The sequence below is a fragment of the Meleagris gallopavo genome, chromosome 6 (assembly GCF_905368555.1).
Source record: "Meleagris gallopavo chromosome 6, MGAL_WU_HG_1.1, whole genome shotgun sequence".
In the NCBI taxonomy this organism is placed as follows: domain Eukaryota; kingdom Metazoa; phylum Chordata; class Aves; order Galliformes; family Phasianidae; genus Meleagris; species Meleagris gallopavo.
The window spans coordinates 2,254,899-2,274,425 of NC_139409.1; the positions used below are offsets into that span (position 1 = coordinate 2,254,899).

At 45.2% G+C, this 19,527-nt stretch overlaps 1 protein-coding gene across 14 annotated transcripts in view; it reads right to left on the reverse strand.

The window, feature by feature from the left end:
* Positions 1–19,527, reverse strand: part of OBSCN (obscurin, cytoskeletal calmodulin and titin-interacting RhoGEF) — a 170,363-nt gene that overhangs the window by 144,834 nt on the left and 6,002 nt on the right. For all 14 annotated transcript variants that reach the window (XM_010712264.4, XM_085226863.1, XM_085226867.1 and 11 more), the window contains exons 2-7: positions 17,258–18,392; positions 10,670–10,939; positions 8,222–8,482; positions 4,200–4,502; positions 2,899–3,165; positions 1,954–2,229 (exon numbers count right to left, since the gene is read on the reverse strand). In XM_010712264.4, the coding sequence (XP_010710566.2) occupies positions 1,954–2,229; positions 2,899–3,165; positions 4,200–4,502; positions 8,222–8,482; positions 10,670–10,939; positions 17,258–18,383 (2,503 nt within the window). In that variant the 5' untranslated portion in view covers positions 18,384–18,392. The remainder of the gene's footprint in view (positions 1–1,953; positions 2,230–2,898; positions 3,166–4,199; positions 4,503–8,221; positions 8,483–10,669; positions 10,940–17,257; positions 18,393–19,527) is intronic.

The following is a 19,527-nucleotide window of genomic DNA, read 5'->3' on the forward strand; positions in this document are numbered from 1 at the left end:
CCACTGCTGGATGTGAGCACAGCCACACCAAAGTTGGTTTTCACTGCAGATACTGCACCAAGGAGGAACAGCCTCTGGACTGGACCAGCTGAGCACGACCCTACGAGAATTTGCTCCAAAGGTGTTGTTACCAGCTATGCTTCCTGGTGAAACACATGGGGGTCCTCCTTTGATTCCAATCCCAACCCACCCCACAACGCCCACTGACCACATCCTCAGGGCCACATCTCCATCCACAGTTCCTGCACACCTCCAGGGATGATGACCCCACCACCTTCCTTTATGGGATAACAACACCTCTTCTACCCAACCTCCGTGCAAAGGATGGATGCTGCTGAGATCTCTGCTTCTCCACCAGCATGGCACACAGGTTGAAAGGTGTGGGGGGCAAACAGTTTCATCCACGTGCCTTCCCCTTCCTTAGAAAAACCAGGGTGAAACAGCAGCCACAGCAGGCTGAAGGGGACATCTCAGATGTCCTGCCTGGATGCAGGAGGTCACATATCAGAGAATGTCTGGCATGTGAAGTCTCGTGGCAGTGCAGTGCATGACAAACTGCAAGAACACTTTCCTGTGGGCTCCTTCGGGCACGAGGCCCAGGGGTGACACACCTCTGGCTGCAGCTCGACAGAGCCTCCCAGCAGCCACGTGATGCCCATGTGATAGACACAGCTGATCCTCACATCAGATGATTTACCAGCTAGCTCTGATTTACAGGAACAGAAAGATACAGGCGGTGATGCTGAATGGTGAAATACTGGCATGGATATAAGATCTGTGAGCCTGGGGATGTACAAAGTCAGGCTGGACAGGGCTGATGGAGCTGTGGTGTCCCTCTTCATTGCAGGGGAGTTGAACTAGCTGACCCTTAAGGGTCCCTTCCCTATATTTGAGATATACGAAAGCTGATTCTGCAGTAACCAATCTAACAACAGCAGTTGCTTGTCTTACAGCTTGCCAACACAGATTTTAAAATAACAGCATTGATTACTCATTTGATAGTCACATTACAGTGCAAAGCACATGGAAACGTCCATCAGCTAATTCAATTAATTCTATGGGCAGATCTGCCAGCGTGAAATATTATGCTAACAGGACAGAGAGAGAGAAGAAAAGCAAAATTAAGACTAGCTGACAAGTGTTGGCAGAAAGCTCTGCTCTCCATAAATTTAGTCCCATTTTTCAATTTTGTTTGGAGCTGTCTCCATGCCTCTTTGCAGTTTGTTCTTTGAGAATAACCAATTAAGTAAGCTCTCCAATGCCAAAGTGCATACACTACTTTAGGGCTTTGTTGTTTCTGCATGGATCAACAAGGGTGACAAGCCAGTAGAATGTGATGAAGAGCCTCATACATACTCAGTGGGGAAAAAAAGAAGAAAAAAAAAAGGCAATCGCTGCTGGAAAGAAGGTGCATTTGTATTCCTGCAATCTGCAGAGTGTTCTGCATAAATAGAAAATCTTCCAACGGAGAAAACAAAGGATTCTCATTTACTGTAATCAAGGCCCAGCATGTGGATCTCAGAGATCAGACCTACAGCCTGCAGCAAAACAGGGAGCTGAGTGGAAAAGTTTCTCACTACATCTGTGTAAGAAAAAAACCACCATGGAATGACAGCTAGGTCAACACCCCTGCAACTCCTCACAGGTCTCTTCCACAGTTTGGATCACTGCTACAAAAAAACTATTTACATCATCTCTTGTGGAGAGAGGAGCAGGAAGGCTAGGATGCTCTTTTTCCTATCTTTCCCTTGATTCCTTCTGTATCTTAGGGACGAATCACAGGACAGAATACAGAAATCAAATGGCTCTATAAAGTGGATTTGCCAGTTCAAGTCAAAATAACCACTGAAAACACCCCAGATGCTATCTGAAAGCAGCTGCAATGTCAGGGAGTCAGGTGAATGCAGTGTGTTGGCTTTGAGCAGGAAGAAGACAGCCCAGACCGTCACATACCTTTCACTGAAAGCTGATAGAGCATTTTATCCCCCTCACAGATGCACTGATAAGTTCCAGCATCCTCCATTGCGACGTTGTGAATTTTCAGGATGCGTCTCTTCCCCACAGTCTGCAGTTCATATTTTTCATTGGCCTTGAGCTCCTTCCCATCCTTCATCCACTTCACAGTACCATCTGTGTCTGAAAGCTCAGCCTGAAGCTTGGCTTCCTCACGCAGCCGAGCAGAGATCTTTTCTACATCTTTGCTCTTATTGGTAAATCTCACTGCAGCACCTGTCAGGAGCAAAGGCCTGGTTATTTCGATTTATATCAGGCTAACATGATCAATGCTTGCTGCAAGATCTTTGAAAAAGTATTATGTTCTGTTCCTGCACTCATATCGTGTCAATACTAAGCCATTCATGTTTAATTTGGTCTTCTTGCCATATTCACTAAGAAAAAATACATCTCTTTCTACTGATTAATAATGCTCTAGACATGCTTCTGCAGAGGTTTTCACCCAAAGACAAACAGGTCCTCCCATAATGAATGTTTACTCGTTACCTTTTGTCATGCAAAGCTGTTTGGCATGATTGCTCCTCTGCTTCTAAATGATTCCAGTGCAATCAGAAGGGCTGGCTGAACCTGGAGCTGAAAGTACTGCTCTAAGGTGATGCAGTGGTAGAGCTGGTGACTGAATGCACTGACCAATGGCTGTGGACTGCAGACATTCAGCAGATGGCACAAAGCACTCTAGTTCAGCTACCCAGCTGGGTAGATTGGCTTACTCTAAACTCAGTGCTATCATGTTTAGGTCATTACCAGGACCCACATTAGTCCATGTGATGCGATTTCAGATATTTGGTACAGACAGTGAATGCCTGCAGCCCCAGTCCTAATCATCAGATCACAGCAACTATGCCTTCACTGAAAGATGCTTGATCATTCGATCAAAGGAAATACCTCTCACTCTCATCTTGGTGCTGACATCAACATTTTTGGCAACAAATTTCACTTCTGCTCCATCATCGTTCTTGGTGACGTTCTTTATGATTAGACTGTGAGTAGTTTGGGTTCTCTTGATGATACAGGTCTCACTTTCCTGTAAGACTTTGCCATTGAGGTACCAAGTTCCGGAACATGTTGTTGTAAGGTCAATGGTAAACATGGCATCCCCTCCAGATACAGCTTCACCAGTTGTTAGGGGGGATTTCACAGCCAGGACTGGTTCTGAGGAAGAAGAACAACTTGTATGTCTGAGACCAAAAGGCACAAGATTGCCATGCAGCAGAACAGATCTTCCTAAGAATAAAGTTTTTAGACTAAATGAGTCATGAGAATAAAATCCTGCACATGTTTTGCATGCACTGAATACAGTGCACGATTGGTGAATGGGAGTTGGTTTCTACAGCTGCAGTTAACTGACCTGTGGCACAAGAGTAACTCCTGTTTTCTGCATAGATAAAACAACAAGTATATGTTAATTAGTACTCACTCAAGGCATAACAGACCTGCTAAGCATCTCAAACCACCCAGGATGCCTAACAAGCGTGTTATGCTGTTTTTTTTTTAAAATAAGAAGTATTGCTCTTATATTTCAGAAAGATACTCAGCAGTTCTACCCAGCCCATTAATCACTTCTAGATATTCTAGGAAAGCACAAGCGTATTCAGGCAGAAAGGGAAAAGAATGACACAATAACAGAAATGACCAGAGTCTAAGCAGAGACTGTTCAGTGCAATGAATCAGAGGAAGAAACAACCCCATGGCACACAGTGATTCTGTGGCACGCTGGCACCCTACAAATAAAGTGTAATCCTGCATTTCTTCTAGTTGCTCTGAGGTTAAAGAGAAACCAACTGGAACTTGGTTTTCATGGCATCATGATCATCACATTAACACTCTTTAGATGCAAGTCTGGTATCTCATTTATAGATGGAAGATTAAATCATGAGTACATTTCTACTTCTCCCCTTGCATGAGTACTGGAAGAAGCATTTATATGCTTAAGATCCGTTACAGAAAGCTCTGCTTCTTGCACGTGTGAGATAATATAAGGATATTCACAGCTCTGTCACAGAAACATAACTTGCATCACCTTAGCAGTAGGTGGAGGTTGAAATGAGACAGGAAAACTAGGAGAGAACGAAAGACCTTGGTGTGTTAACGCACTACTTTCCTTAAAGTCAAGGAAATGTCTTTAGGAAACCAACACAGCTGCTCAGCACACACTGATCCATTTCAGCTGGGGTTTCTGTGCTTACCAAGGTGCACGCTCCCTGGGAATTCCAGATACGGGCTCTGTCCATGCGCATTGACCGCGGATACTCGGAACTGATAATCAGCCTCTTCTGACAGATTGCTCACCGTGAACTCTGGGACAGGGACATGAGACTCGTGGCACCTCACCCAGGTAAAGCCAGTCAGTTTCTTGCGTTCCACAACGTAGCCATCGATTGGAATGGGGCGGTGCATCTTTGGAGGGGACCATGCCAGCGTCACTGAGGTTTCTGTTTTATTTTTCACCACGGGGTCAACTGGGGGCTGAGTGGGAGGTTTTCTGGGAACTGAACGGAAATACAGAAATTTTATCGTAAAGTCATTTAGGTTGGAAAAGACCTTCAAGATCATCAAACTCAACCTTCAGCATGAACTACTGAGTCCCACCATTAACTGTGTCCCCATGTCTCTTAAATACGTCCAAGGATGGGAGGCTCCAAATGTGAAAAACAGTGAGAAACCCACTGTATCTGACTGAGAAAAACTAGAGCTTACAGTGGTCTCAAACGTTATCCTGGGTTAATAAATCTCTGTAAAATTTTTGCATTGCAAAGCAAAAGAAAGGATAGAAGATCCTTTCGGAGTTTACTATGAACGATTCATAGGGTGAAGTTTTCAATGCTAGATACAGACCCATATCACTTCCTGTACAGTTCCTGGATAAAGCAGGCTAATACTGCATGTTATTTGCACTCAGAAAGTGGATTAAATCACCATTAGACATTGTCCAAAAGTCTGTGGTGTGAATCCACAGGCTTTAAAAAAAAATTTGCAAGGGATTTTGCTCTTCATCCACCTACTATACATCATTGAATAGCGACTGACTTGCACTAGTACTAATCTGCTGCCCACATCTCCTCAACCACAGCAGAACCTCCAGAACTACAGACAAGAGCACGGATGTGCCTTGTGGCAAAGCACCATGGACTACATAAGGAAAAGCACAGGGATATTTTGCTATCTCTAGGCACAGATGTGGCATCCTGAGAGGCAGTGTAAACCCACTCCTTCACCAGGAGCCTACGGTCTACATTTCTTTTCAAGAACCTGCTCCAAAAGTGTGGAAATGTTTTAGTCTGGTTTCTTAACAGGTTTAAGCACAGACCAGCTAAACGTGGCCCAGCTACAACATTTTATAGGTAAAATGATAGATATGAATGAGCTGTGCAGTGGTTTTGGAGTCCATTCCTCCATGAGGTCTCAATTGTTTGGTCCATGAGCTCGGCTGTTCTCCACAGCCAATTTCTTCTGGGAGTCTGCCCCCTGTTCTGCCTTTGAATTCTGTGCCACTCCCACACAGAAGGCATTTTGTAAACTTTGTCTCCCAAGAGTGATAGCTGTCAGGGATCTCTGTCAGGAAAGACATGTTTTAACAATTTATGCAGAGCCAAGTTTGGTGGCTGAGGAATTCAGTTCAAAAGGAAATGACACAAAGGCACATCCTCACCTGCAGCCAAAGAGATGTGGCCATGATGGTACCTGAGGTCATATATGACAAGTTTATTCCTGCAGGTATTTGCATAGTGAATACGTTCACCCTCTGGTTGCTTTTGAACATTTTAGAGGTTAAAATCCCATCAGACTTATTCACTACGTGCAGCCACTGATACAGGCAGGAGGCTGGGAATTACCTGATGCACTCTAGTTACAGACTACTGACACAGTAAAGGATTGATTTCATTTAATTTTGGCCACCAGAAAGTTTGGTGTCTGGTTTAAGTCAGCCATCCAGACTCCAATTATAACCCTATGGAGAACAGCACATTCAGGAGAACTCATCTCATCTTAAAGAACATGCTTGAAATCATAGAATCATAGGATCATAGAAGGGCCTGGGTTGGAAGGACCTTTAAAGACCATCTAGTTCCAACCCTCTGCCATGGGCTGGCTGCCCCCCAGCCAGCTCAGGCTGCCCAGCACTGATCCAACCTGGCCTTGAACACCAAGGATGGGGCATCCACAGCTTCTCTGGGCAGCCAGAAATGGAAGTAATGAGCCACAAGTTGAAGATATTTAAGTATTCATGACTGTAGAGAGAGCCTGTGTGCTGAGTCTAGATTGAAAACTAAAGACTGGAGGAGCTGAGCTGTTCTCTGCCTCAGTTTACCCTTCTGTAAAACAGGCATAATAAAAATGCAGAAGCCTGATCAAATAATACATAAACATTGCCTGCCTGGTAAATGGTATTAAATTGCCAACAAAAGACTCATCCAGCTAATTGAAAATGGCGTGGACATGGTGTACAGGATTCTTCCAGCAGCCAATCAAATATGCAAAGTGTAAAAATAGGAAATCTCAATGCGATACACTTTTCCTTCGTTACATAAATAGACACAACTGTTTTGGGGTGCACTGTTACCACCCTGTCGGTTGCTGCTGGTCAGAGTTAGATGCCAAAGGTGCCACTAACATAGCATGAAGCCAAAAGCCAGACGCTGGAATCAGATCTCCTGACCTTACCATCAGAAATTGAGATGTCATATTTTGCTCAGAGGTTCCTGCTTGTAGGAAGACAGCTTCTGAGCTTTTTCTGTTCTAGGAACCAGCTCTAGCTTCATAATTTAAACAGCAGAAATTAAACTGAGCTTTGTCACCTCCATCAAATAGAATGAGTGGTTGGATGGTACAGCTTTCCAAATAACTTAGGAACTGTCACAACAGTAAGATGCCTACCTTTTTTTTTTCCCCCTCATTAATACATATAGCTTAATAGCACCAGAATGCTCCAAGTGCTTCAGATAACACAACAGTTGTAAACCTTTCTTTAAGGATTCCTTTTTCACCACTGAGTAACTGTAATTCGGTGGTGCTGGTGGGAGAAAGGAAGTACTAATCTTCCCAGATGGTGAGTAGAATTATGTTCAGATTATGCAGAATGGTGCTGCAGCAGAGCCAGAAATCACCCATTTGGGAAGCATAGCACCAAAAGAAATGTGAATAGCTTCATAAAATCAGGCAGCTTCACCCAAATTTTGTGTCAGGTCCATTATCTGCTACACTGCTCCTGCTGCTGCTTAGACCCTTAGCTTGAGACCCTTGCTCAGATCAGTTTTTCCAACTGAAGAAATCCTCCACCCTACCTATAATTTCAGGCTTCCAGGTAAAGCGAAACAATCCAAAGGCCTCTACACTTCTAGCATAGCTACCACCAATGCACAGGGTCCTCCCAGTGCTGTTGTGTCAAAAGGAGGATGAGAGAGGATAGGGTTTTGTGGTCTCCACAAAATGAAGGAAGTCATATTTTCAGGAAGAAATATTTTCCCTTTTTCTTGCAGTCTTTTTAATTTCTTTTCCTTTAATGCAAGCAGCTTTGTAGCTTACAAATTGTTTTCTAATCACCTCCTGGTACAGACAAATCACACATCTTTTAATCCATGTTTTACACAGTTATCATGTTATATCGGTTCCAGTATGGAACCATAGAATCATTGAATGGCCTGGGTTGAAAAGGAGCACAATCCAGTTCCAACCCCCTGCTGTGAGCAGGGTCACCAACCAGCAGCCCAGGCTGCCCAGAGCCACATCCAGCCTGGCCTTGAATGCCTGCAGGGATGGGGCATCCACAGCCTCCTTGGGCAACCTGTTCCAGTGCCTCATCACCCTCTGTGTGAATGAGAATGCCCTGGGGTGTTCTACCATGCTCTTTCCCCAGAACTTGTCTTCTCTCTCTCTTTTGATCTCTCCATAACATCAGGTTGTTGGCATTTCTGACAGGCCAACTTCCCACTTTCTTCGGCCACCACACAACTCATCATAGCTGTATCTATAAAGAACACCTTTAATACAGGAGTACTGAGGAATCAGAAAATCATGGGTGGGTTTAGGTTGGAAGGGATCTTAAAGACCCAACCCCCGTTGCCACCCACAAAATCTGGCTGCTCAGGGATCCATCCAACCTGGCCTTGAACGCCTCCAGGAATGGGGCACCCATTCCTCCCTGGGCAGCAGTGCCAGCTCCTCACCACCCTCTGAGACAACACCAGGGCTGAATACAAGGGAAACTTACTGGTCACAGTGAATTGGGTAGAAGTCCTGCTTTCATCAGCCAGGAAGACAATCTCACCGGCGTCTTCCATCGTACACTCTCGGATGATCATGGTGTATTGTTTGCCAGAGCGCGTGATGGAGATTCGATCGCTGGGTTTCACCTCTTCGGTGTTTTTCAGCCAGCGGATGTTCTGGCATTCATTGTCCAGCTCCACACAGAAAATGGCTGTATCATTAACTGAAACTGCAGTCTTTCGTGGAAGTTTTTTAATGATGTTCCCTTTAAATAGGAAAGTAATTATGGTTTACAAACAGCAGATGTAAAGGTGTCCAATAACCGTGGACCGCTCAGACAACAGCCAGGTTAGTCAATAGTTGTCACCCAATAAAACATGGTAGATACCATACATGCATCCCCCAGTGAAATCATGGGCTCTGTGTTACACACAACAGATAATCCCAAGGACTCGTTTTGCCCTTCAAGAACAGAAAAGCAATTTTATTTGACTACAGTCACTCACGATCCTAGTCTAACATGCAGTGTCTCCTGTTGGGTAGGCATTTGGCTTTGTCAAGAATAGGTTTGACAGTGATATGGCTTTTTTTTCTGCATATGCTGGGAATTCTTACAAATGCTTTGCTGAAATAGGTCAGTTTTAAAACCAGACAGGTCCTCAGCTGTCTTTGGTATTTTGCTTCCACCAAATGATCAATAAATGACATAGTTGCCAAGCGCACCGATGACCAAACTTAACAGAAGATACATGGAAAGCCATCACATCTCTTTAAAGTGAACATGAAAATTCACATGGAATGTATTCACTGACGTGTAGCTTTTCCATGCCACCATGCTTATGAATTAATAGAATAATGTCAGAGTTACCAAATGTGACTATCCACAGGAGAGTTTGTTCAGAAAAATCAGAAAATCACCCCTATCAGCAGAGAGTGACTGTCTCAAGCCCCAGAACAGTCTCTGCAAGGCAGAAGTGCCCTCTAACAGGAAAGCATCTAGAGGTATTTCATGGGAAGCAGTGCTGAACTGTCTCATAAAACAGAGCAGGCACACTTCAGCAGGAGTTTTCAGTACTCTGGTTTTCTGCTCATCCTCTCTGAGGCTTGGCCATGTGTCTGCCCTGTGCTGCCCTAAGCAGTGCCATTGAGCTGCCCACTTTGACAAGCTCACACGTTATCCCCACCCCACCCTGCTCTCTCGAATCTTCTCCCTCTGGGCAAGCACAGGGCTCCTTCAGGAAGGCTCTGCCTCCTTTCCCTCCTGAGAGCTCCACCTGGCTCAGTCAATCTCTTTTGAATGGAACATGTCATAGAACCATAGCACAAACAAGTAAAAACAAATACCAGCTGTCCTAGTAGGGCCAAACACACTTAAAGCATTTGACTGGTTTGGCCCCAGCAGAAGTCAAAACAAAAGGATGTCTATCTGAACTCTCAAGTGCCCACAAACTAAATTACCCCTTCTGCCTTCACTCATGTCAACTCTTATGTCTGTGCTAATTAGGCAGAAAGGAATTCTCACAATGACTCACAGCACCAATTTATGAGAATTTTGTCTCCAGATGGAGTAAACTCAGGTTTCAAAGAGACAGGACAAGTGTGATCCAGTAGGTTTCCAGTTTGCATTACCGGAGACGCGCCAATGACACCAGAGCAAGCAGCATCAACATAAAAACTGCAGGTCCTGGAGCTGTGCAGCTGAGTACTTTTTCAGATAGCAAACAAATGAGTTCTGAACTGATGTTGCCTTCTGCCAACTGTCTCTGATGTGCATGTTGTTGTTGAGACACCTATGATGTACTCAACTCTACACTTACATTAAACTCAGTGCTGAACCGCTGGACTCAGAGGTCTTGGACACAGACCTATATCTACATTTTATCAGCCTTTCAAACTTCAAAAAGCAGATGTCAGGGCTCTAAAATATGAATCAGGTTTGCAGTCTGACATCATACGGATGACCACAGCCTGCACCATGCATCAGACCATAAAACAGCTGCCAAGCCAACTTCCCAGTCCGATCTGCACCACTCTCAGACAAGATTTACCACTGTGTTTACCAGACACCTGACAAGACTATATGAGACGGTGCCAGGAGACACATCCATTGCTTGGGATCAAGTCAAGGAAAGTCTACAATGCTGAGCTATATCTCAAAGGCTTTGCCTTCCAGAAAAACACTTAAAGCATAGGGCTCTGTTTCGTGACATGACTTGTGCAGCAACGCAGTCTCTTCTTTTTCTGTGACCCTGTGTCCCAGATAAACCCTGATAAGAGACTCAGGGACCCACAGACAAGTTGCTCTCTTCTCACGTAGTAAGGGATTCTGCTGTTCTTCTCTGTGTGTACGGGATGAATGCTGTTTGTAAGCTCAAGTCTGGAGTCCCACATGTGCATATCTCACTCAGTAGATGAGACTTGGCCCATCTAAAATAGTAACGCTCTTTCTTACCTTGGACAGACAATTCTGCAATGGTCCTGCTCCCTTCTTTCATCTCACAGATATAGACAGCATCATCATCTGCAGTGACATTCTGGACCGTGAGCCGGCGATACGTGCCCTCTTCTTCTATGTTGTATTTCTTGCTCTGACGGAGTTTGGTTTCCTCCTTGAACCAAGATGTCTCCGTACTGGGAACAGGCACTTCACACTGGAAGGTGGCAGATTCCTTCTCCCAGACTTCAAGGTCCTTCAGTTTTTCCTTGAAGGGTATTGGTGGTTCTTCAGGGGATTAAAAAGAAAGGAGAAACAGGAATTTGTGGCAGCTTAGCATAAGAGGCATTAAAAAAATACCTCAGTAAGAAAGACTCAAACTCTGTGAGAAGCAGTAGGGCCACGAGGGGCTGCAGGGCACCACGGGGGGCTATAGGGCACCAGGAGCCCTCCCTTCAGCATCCTCTGCACTGGGCCCAAGTTTGCCAACTGCCTCTGCTTTCCTTCACCAACTGTATGGCACCACTCTGGCTTAGGGAGAAAGAAGAGCACAGATGAAACAGGAAAACAGCTGCATGGCAGTGAGGGGAGATATTTTACAAACAGAAGGTAGATACCATTTAATTCCAGTGAAACTGACCTGTGAAATTACCCTGATACCTCAACAACAGAGAAAGGGGCACTGAGTTGAGCAGGACAACCGGTGATCATCAGCCACATCAAACCTTGGCCCTAAAATACCTTGGTCCTGAGCCCTGATGACCAGAACCCTCCATGTTGTAACGCTGGGATCTGTGTTGGGCATGCTATGGTTTGCAAGTAGAAGGGTCACATAAATCACTTCTGAGAAAGAAAGGCTGATGGGTGAACATGAGCACACACGTAGAGCATGAAAACCGACTTTGCAGCCTGCAGCATTTTCTGTTGGACAGAGCATGGTTTAAAAGTTGTCCCTGCATCTTTTGGCAGCTGAGCCACTGTCTGTCCCTCCTGCCCCATCACTAGGAAAGGACTAGGAGACACTGATGCTAAACACTGTTTAGGTTGTTATTCTGGAGCTGGAACTTCATTGGAAACCCATACAATAGAGGACATGCCTTTTGGGTTAACGTCTCATTTCAAGGCAAGTCAAAATCTTTCCTCAAAAACTCTTCAGCTATGGCAACACAGCCCTTTCTCCACATTAATTACCTCTTTCTCTCTACCCAAAAGGCAGCTTGGACTCCTGTGTCTCACATCTGAAAGCACCCCACGTGGTCAGGGGGAATTAAGTGGATGCAATGCTCTTGCCAGGGGACCAAGCAAGAGGATGACGTCGTCAAGAATGCATTTATCATAACAATGCCAGCATTGAAGAAGTGGATGCAATGCAGCTGTGTGAGATAGGAGGCACTTTAGAGCTGACTATGAGAGCAGAGTGATGTGCCCAAGGACCAGAAGGAAACATAAGGCACACCTGAGAAGTACACAGGCTTGTTTCCATACTTAAAGCCATGTCATTAACACCTCTCTCTTTACAGCCGCTGAGCGGTCACAGATATCATCTGAAAACAACTTTGCTTCCACTGTGTTGACATATGCACACATCTTATTTTGCTCTGAATAAGGCTTCAGGGAGACAGCAGAGACAGCAGCTGACAAATTAAATTAAAGACTGCTATTTTCCCAGCCCGTTGCTTTTTCCTGCTTTGGAGATGTGCGAGTGTGCGAGAGAGGCTCTGAAATCCACCACCCTTTTAATTCCTGAACATATCTTTATCTTGCTTATGTTAACGTGCCTGGTCAGCCACAAGACAAAAGGAGTTAATTTGGGTAATATTTACATGTGAAAGACTTTTAGCGTATTTTCTACTTAACTAGCTAAACAGGAAAATAACTAAACGCATTAATGCACTGGTCAGGATAATGAGTGGAGCAAAGACCTCTACATTATCTTCTTTCACACCATATGGGGCTGCAGTCTATCAGATTGGGCAAATTCTCCGATGTTGGAACCCTCCCTACAGCACCCACCACAATTCAGAAACATTCTGTGCTGTAACTATCAGAGGCATTTCGGGAAGGGGTGCTGCAGATATCGGCATCGCATTCCATCTGTCAGACTCCATAAATATCAGCTGCCCAGTTCTAAATGGCTGTTTGTCATCTATTACTCTTCCACAAGGTAACTCTCATTATAGGGTCTTCCTAAGTATGATTCCAATATGGAAGATACAGCCATTTGACAACCAGCTGGTTTCCTCCTTTTGCCCAAGGAGGCTGTGGATGCCCCATCCCTGCAGGCATTCAAGGCCAGGCTGGATGTGGCTCTGGGTTGGTGACCTGCACACAGCAGGGGGTTGGAACTGGATGAGCATTGTGGTCCTTTTCAACCCAGGCCTTTCTATGATTATCCAAAATGTTCAGAATACCTAAAAAAATGTCCTTGGAAGATAAGCAGAAAGCATGCTCATCTGAGCTCACGTGCAACATAATTGTTACCTCAACAACATCTGTTTGATATAAGTGCCACCAAAAGTATGAAACAAAGTCTTTGCAATAACTCCAAACCAAGCTTTCTCTAGAAGCATTTCCTTCCATGCAAGCTCAGTGGTCTGAATTTGAGCACCAGTTCTACTTTGTCCTTACAGCATCTCAGCTCCCAGCACGACTCATTTCCTTCACACAGAGTGCCCTGACAGGTCACTGAAATTCATCTCTACTGTCAGTATGAATTTCTTTTAAATGATGATTTCTCCACAGTTTTTTTACTGTACGTTTTTTTCTATTTGTCTGTTTTTAGTCAAAGCAGCAATGCTCACTAACGCGTATGAGGGCAGTAAAAGCATTTCTATAGAAGGAGAAATATGAGATCTACAAAATTCAGTCTACTGGGAAAAATGTGAAATGGAAAGAAGCAAAGCAGAGCCCTGAGGGAGCATGGAGCAAGAGCAGCTCATGGAGTTAGTTAGAACTGCAAGAGCTTAAACCAGCTATGAATTTGGCTGCTCGTCTTGAAAACACGTGTCTCCAGCATCATAGGCTTTTCTTTGGTCCATACCAACCAGCACAGCAATGAGGTGATGCTATATTTTAAATAAGGGCCCTGCTAACATATTTTGCTAAGAATAGGTGCAGCCTGCAAAGAAGCTAGAGTCCCCTTAACCTTCCCAATGGATACTGGCCCTCCCAACCTGGGCTTTCACCTGCCTGCACTTCTTGCCTACTCTTGGGCTTCTTGTAGTTCTCTCCATTTATTATTCCAGGGTCATTTTTTCCCAGAAGTCATCCAATGACAGTAAGAACACAGAAGATACTTCAAAAAGGAACAATCTAAAGTTATACAGGAAAACTCTCGTTATCTCATTCCTTCATTCCTTTCCTTAGTTACAGTGCTTCCCAAATTGCCTTTGTACCTCCATATTTCTCACGTTTCCATTCTCTTTCAGATCTCAGATCACTCCAGCAGTCATCCAACATCATTTTGTATCAGAGGAAGAAAGAAGTGGTTTTGGCACCAATCTGTTTTTCCAGCCTTGATCCTAGTTGGCTAGCAACCTTTAATCTTTCCATACAGTATCTGGTTACTTAGCTTCTTACTGAGTGCCTCTGTATTCCTTTACTCAGACAAATATTGCTTGGTCCAGGCCCAAGGATAGAGACCTGTACACTATTCTTATTGACTATACATGTGGCTTAGGGACATGTTCAAAGCCTTCAGGAAATTCAAGTTATTCATTCATGTTTCTCCCATCATCTCTGCTCTTTGGTTTGTTAAAGGGGAACTTTCCTTGGGAAAAGTTTATTGACTGCTTTTACAGCTCACATTTCAGTGCATGGCTTGTGTTTTTATCCCTGCTCTAGCTATTAGAAACCAGCACGTTACTGGATAAGAGTAATAAACTCTTGGTTTTCCTTAATTGTGAAAGTGACTCTCTTCATTGTAGCCTCTTCCTTGGGACCTCTATTTAATTCAGTACATCCCCATCCAGGAACAGTTAAAAAAAAAAAAAAAAAAAAAAAAAACTCTTTTTTTCTTTCAGTTCAATACTTAAGCACTTTGCCAAGCCCATGCCTTATGCATGTTTTAGGTTTAGGATCTAGACTGAAAACATGTAAGAGGCAAGCTAGAAGCTGTGCCCAGTCCTTTGGTCTGAGGTGCTGCCATTAGACACTTTGGAGACAGGATGCTGGGCTAGGTAATTTTTCTTAATGCTACATTTTAAACACCCACAAATATTGTCACACAAAGTCTTGTGTTGAAATTATGTGCTGTACATGAACCAGAGTGCCCAAATTGCAGTTAGACCCATGAAGCTTTCCTATCCAGGTTTTCAATGGCCTGGGTTGAAAAAGATCTCAATGATCACCTAGTTTCAACCCCCCTGCTACGTGCATGGTCTCCAACCACCAGACCAGGCTGTTCAGAGTCACATCCAGCCTGGCCTTGAATGCCTCCAGGGACGGGGCATCCACAACTATCTGTGGATCTGTATCTATCTGTGCCTATGGGTAAGCATGGAGGAAGCAGCATCACAAGCTCCCTAAATACTCTGTTATCTGCACACAGTCCAATGCGGTCACATCATTCATTCTCTTCTGTACAACTCAGCAAAGAGAGGATTGTGGGGCAAGATGATCTACTCCTCAAAACATGACCTCAGATGAGCTAATGGCATCATCAGTTGCATAAAGGACGAAATTAAAAGCTCCCTTCATTGCTACATCATCCTGAGCTGTCTTTGAATGGATGAGCACTTCTTGTGACACAAAGGGGAGCCATTATTCAGAGCCTAATTATAACCAACACAAGTAGATTTTCCATGGTTGCCTTGGCCTGGTCAGAAAGCCCTACATGGAATAGTATCACAAAGAAACAGACCACAAACATTTCCACTTGAGCCCTCTGACTCACATCTCTTGACAATGGACATTGATGAATAGCACTTCGCCATGGTGCTTGCTCCCAGGCCTGCTGCTTCGCATTCTTTGTCTTCTTTGGAACAGGCTGCACCCCTTGGGAATTATCAAACAAATATGGTGCAGTGCTTTTCAGAGCCAGACAGACACTAGATGAGGAATGGAGCTGGAGCCATTCTCAGTAAGATCAGCCACCCCAGATCCTGGGGTCTTGGTCTTCTCCTTTGAATCCCATCTCATACAGTAATCACAGCTTTAGGGAAGAGCCAAATGCTCTTCTCTACACCACTCAGCACCTCCACGGGATGGCAATGAGTGGGACTGGTGCCAGCGAGCTGCATGGATTGAGTGTCACTGATGGACACAGGGCATGAGTCACTGCTGGGAAAGACAGTGAGAATGAAGAAATATCCAGAAGAGGAAAAATCACAAAACTAAATGACCAGTATGTCTTACAGACCAGTATGGAACGCAGGCATTTCCTATGCATTGGAATTTCTGACATATTTGCTTTCATTTCAAAGAGTCAATTTTGCCATGCAAAAGGTTGCTTTTTTTTGGTGTTGTTGTTGTTGTTTTTTGTTGTTGTTTTTGTTTGTTTTTTGTTTTTTAGCTTGTTTTTTACATCTGAGAATCAATTCATGCTGCCTGGGTTTCAAACTGCTTGCTGAAGCCTCGCCAAATAGAAGTTTGAAAATACACAGTTTCCTTTGTGAAAACGTGCACCGCGTTTGTTTATGTTCTGAGGACCTTGATCTGACCTGCAGCAGTGCTGAGGGATGCTCTGAAGGCAAATTCATCACCCCTCAACCGCTGCAAGCAGAGGCATCCTGGCGTTGATGGAGTTCTGGGAGCACACCAGGACTGCAGGCTGCCCAACAGCACAAGCTGGGAAAAGGCTGAGGCAGCCTGGCAATAACAGGGCTGCTGGTGGGTCACTCTGGGCAGAACAGAGGAAGCTGTGATTGGAGTTGTATTAGGGCCCCTGAAGGGTCCAATGCAGCCTGACATATTCGGTTTGCAGGGAGGAGTTTTCTCTACTTCTGTTTAATGGCGTGCGGTGAGATTAGGAATGTGGTGTGATTGAGCCCTGTGGTGAATTTAAACCCAGATATGATTAAAACCTGGAGGGAAAGATGAAGCTTCGGCACTCACTGGAATCAGAGGATGGCAGTTGATCTCTCACATTAAAGCTCCCATCTCTCCAGGTTTTATAGTAAAGATCTAGTTCATCCCAGCTGCTCCACAACGTGCCAGTTCTACATAGAACCATTAAGGTTGGATAAGACTACTAAGATCATCTTGCTTAACCATGAACCCGTCACCACCATGCCCACTAAGCCACGTCACTCAAGGCAACATCTACTCTTGAACACCCCCAGGAACGGTGACTCCACCACCTCCCTGAGCAGCCTGTTCCAATGCCCAACTACTCATCAGGAGAAGCAGTTTTTCTTAGTATCCACCCTGAAACATCAGCCGTTCCCGACTGAAGCTTGTTTACTGTGCATCCTAAAGCCCTTCAGTGATGAGACTCCCCCTCCCCGGGTCACCTGTTGCAGTGCTATAACCCCATTTCAATCTACAGGGGTTTTTATGTCCAACCCATGCTCCCTTCCTGCAGTTTGGTGGCAGAAGCTTTGCACAGTTTCACACCAAGCTAGAAGCATCGCCTTCCCGCTTGCAGGAGCAGGTGGAAGCACTCACCTTTGACAGTGACCAACACAGAGCTGTAGGTCTGCCCTGCCAGGTTAGAGGCCGTGCAGGTGTACAGCCCATTGTCCACTTGCTTGCAGTAGAGGATCTTCAGCACAAAGTTCTCCTGGTCATCCTCATAGATGACGTGCCTCCGCCCTTCCACAATGACCTCGTTGTCCTTCTTCCACACGATCTCTGGCTTAGGCTCCCCAGTCACGTAGCAGCTCAGCTTGGCGTGCTTCCCTTCCGTCACACTGCAGCTGCGCGTCAGCGTCCCAAACATGGCGTTGCGAGCCCCTTTGGTGGTGAGCCCGGCTGCCCTCTCGTAATCCCTGGAGAGGCTGTAACCGATGCCAGACAGCCCTTCTGTTTTGGAGTAAGACTGTGCTGATGTGGCATCAAGAGCCCCGTAGGAAACGTCCATCTTCCTGATCTCCTCCCGCCTCTTTTGCAAATGAGACAACAAAGAGGAGGTTTTGCCACAGCTGGTATCGAAATGGCTGCCCGGGTTGGAAGAGCCCTGCGATTCCACAACCAGCGCTGCGGAAGCGCTGGCAGAGCCGATGGGATTCTCAGCCCGACACGTGTATGTGCCACTGTCCCCCAGCCGGGCACACTGAATGGTGAGAGCATTGGACTCCCCAGCTGACTCTATCTGGAAGCGGCCAGCGTCAGCCCGGTTCCTCAGGTGTCTGCCATCTTTCTCCCAGTTCACAGAGAGGGGAGGGCTGCCTTGGACTTTGCATTTGAACATGGCATCCTCTCCCAAAGTTACTTTGATGGAGGAAGGTTTCTGGATGAAATATGGGGCTGACTCTGTGACTGTGGTCTCCTCTCCGACTTTGATGCTAACAGCTGCAAAAGCTTCCCCGATGGTGTTCTTGGCACGGCAGATGTATTGGCCACTGTCCTCCAGGCTCAGATCATAGATAGTTAGCTGATAGAGGTCCCCATCTTCTGTGGTTTTAAACCTTCCCCCAGACTGGATGGGAAGTTTGTCCTTTTCCCAGCTCACAACTGGGATGGGATTTCCAATGATTTGGCAGCTCAGTGTGGCATCCTTCCCCACGGACACTATAAATGCCTTTGGCCGGGTCAGGAAGCGGGGGACTCCACTGAACGAGCTGTAATCCATCTTGGTTACCTAAAGGATGAGAAAGAAAAATGTCACAAGCGAGCAGATTTGATGGTACAAGCAAACAACTGCTGCACTTTTGTGGTATCAGGTCATTTGTCATCCAGAACAATCTGATTAGAGTACATTTCCACTGTCCTTTTTTTTTTTTTTTTTTTTTTTTTTTTTTTTTTTTAAGGAGTGAGAAGACCTTGCATACTTCTCACGTTCAAACTGAGTGATGTGAATCTGCTGAGAAAGCAGCCCATTTTCCCACTGAAGTCACTGGGTGAAGTACAAGTCTTCAGGCAGTTCATACAGAAACAGCACGATGGCACTAAGAAAGTGATCAGTACTAATGCAATATAACATATGGGCTGGTTTTGTAGTCATAAAGACACGAAATTCTGAGCGATGAGTCTACCTATCAAAATACCTTCTTTGTGCCCATCTTCCTTTCACCTATTTTTTTTTCCTCTTCATTGCCCTGAGTCTTTTCAATATTTCTCCCTTTTCCTTGCATTTGTTGTTTTAATTCTGCCGGTGTTAAGCACCCCATCTCTACTCTGGTCTTTATCCACCCCACGGCCTTGTTCTCTGAACCATGTCCACGCAGACCTTACAGCAAACCGCAGTGGGGCACGGATATCCGTGCCATACTATTGATGCCATTTTTCTTTATTCCCAGTTTTTAATCGAACAAACTCTGAAATACAACCCCTTTGGCCACAGTGCCAATAGCCAACAAGTATCTATCTAGCTGAATACAGAGCTTCACCTATATGTTGCAGAGAACATGCACTATGTATGCCTGGGCAGACTCCCACCTTCGCCTTCTTGCTCTCAATCACAGGAGCACGAAGGCACGTGAAGGAACAACCGTGGGTAACATATACTGGAATCCAAACAATGCCAGGCTTCCTAGAAAAAGCACCACGTTGCTCAGGGCTTGCTGGAACGACATCTCATCACCTGCTTATTGTGTTCTGAGCCCTTCGCTTCAAGAAAGACTGGGAACTTCTAGAGAAAGTGCAGGGAGGGCTACAAAGATGATGGGATCTGGGACATCTCCATTATGGGGAAACAAGGAGAGCCCTGAGACTGTTCAGCCTGGAGAAGGGTGAGGGGAGATCTCATCAATGCTTATACATATCCAATGGGCAGG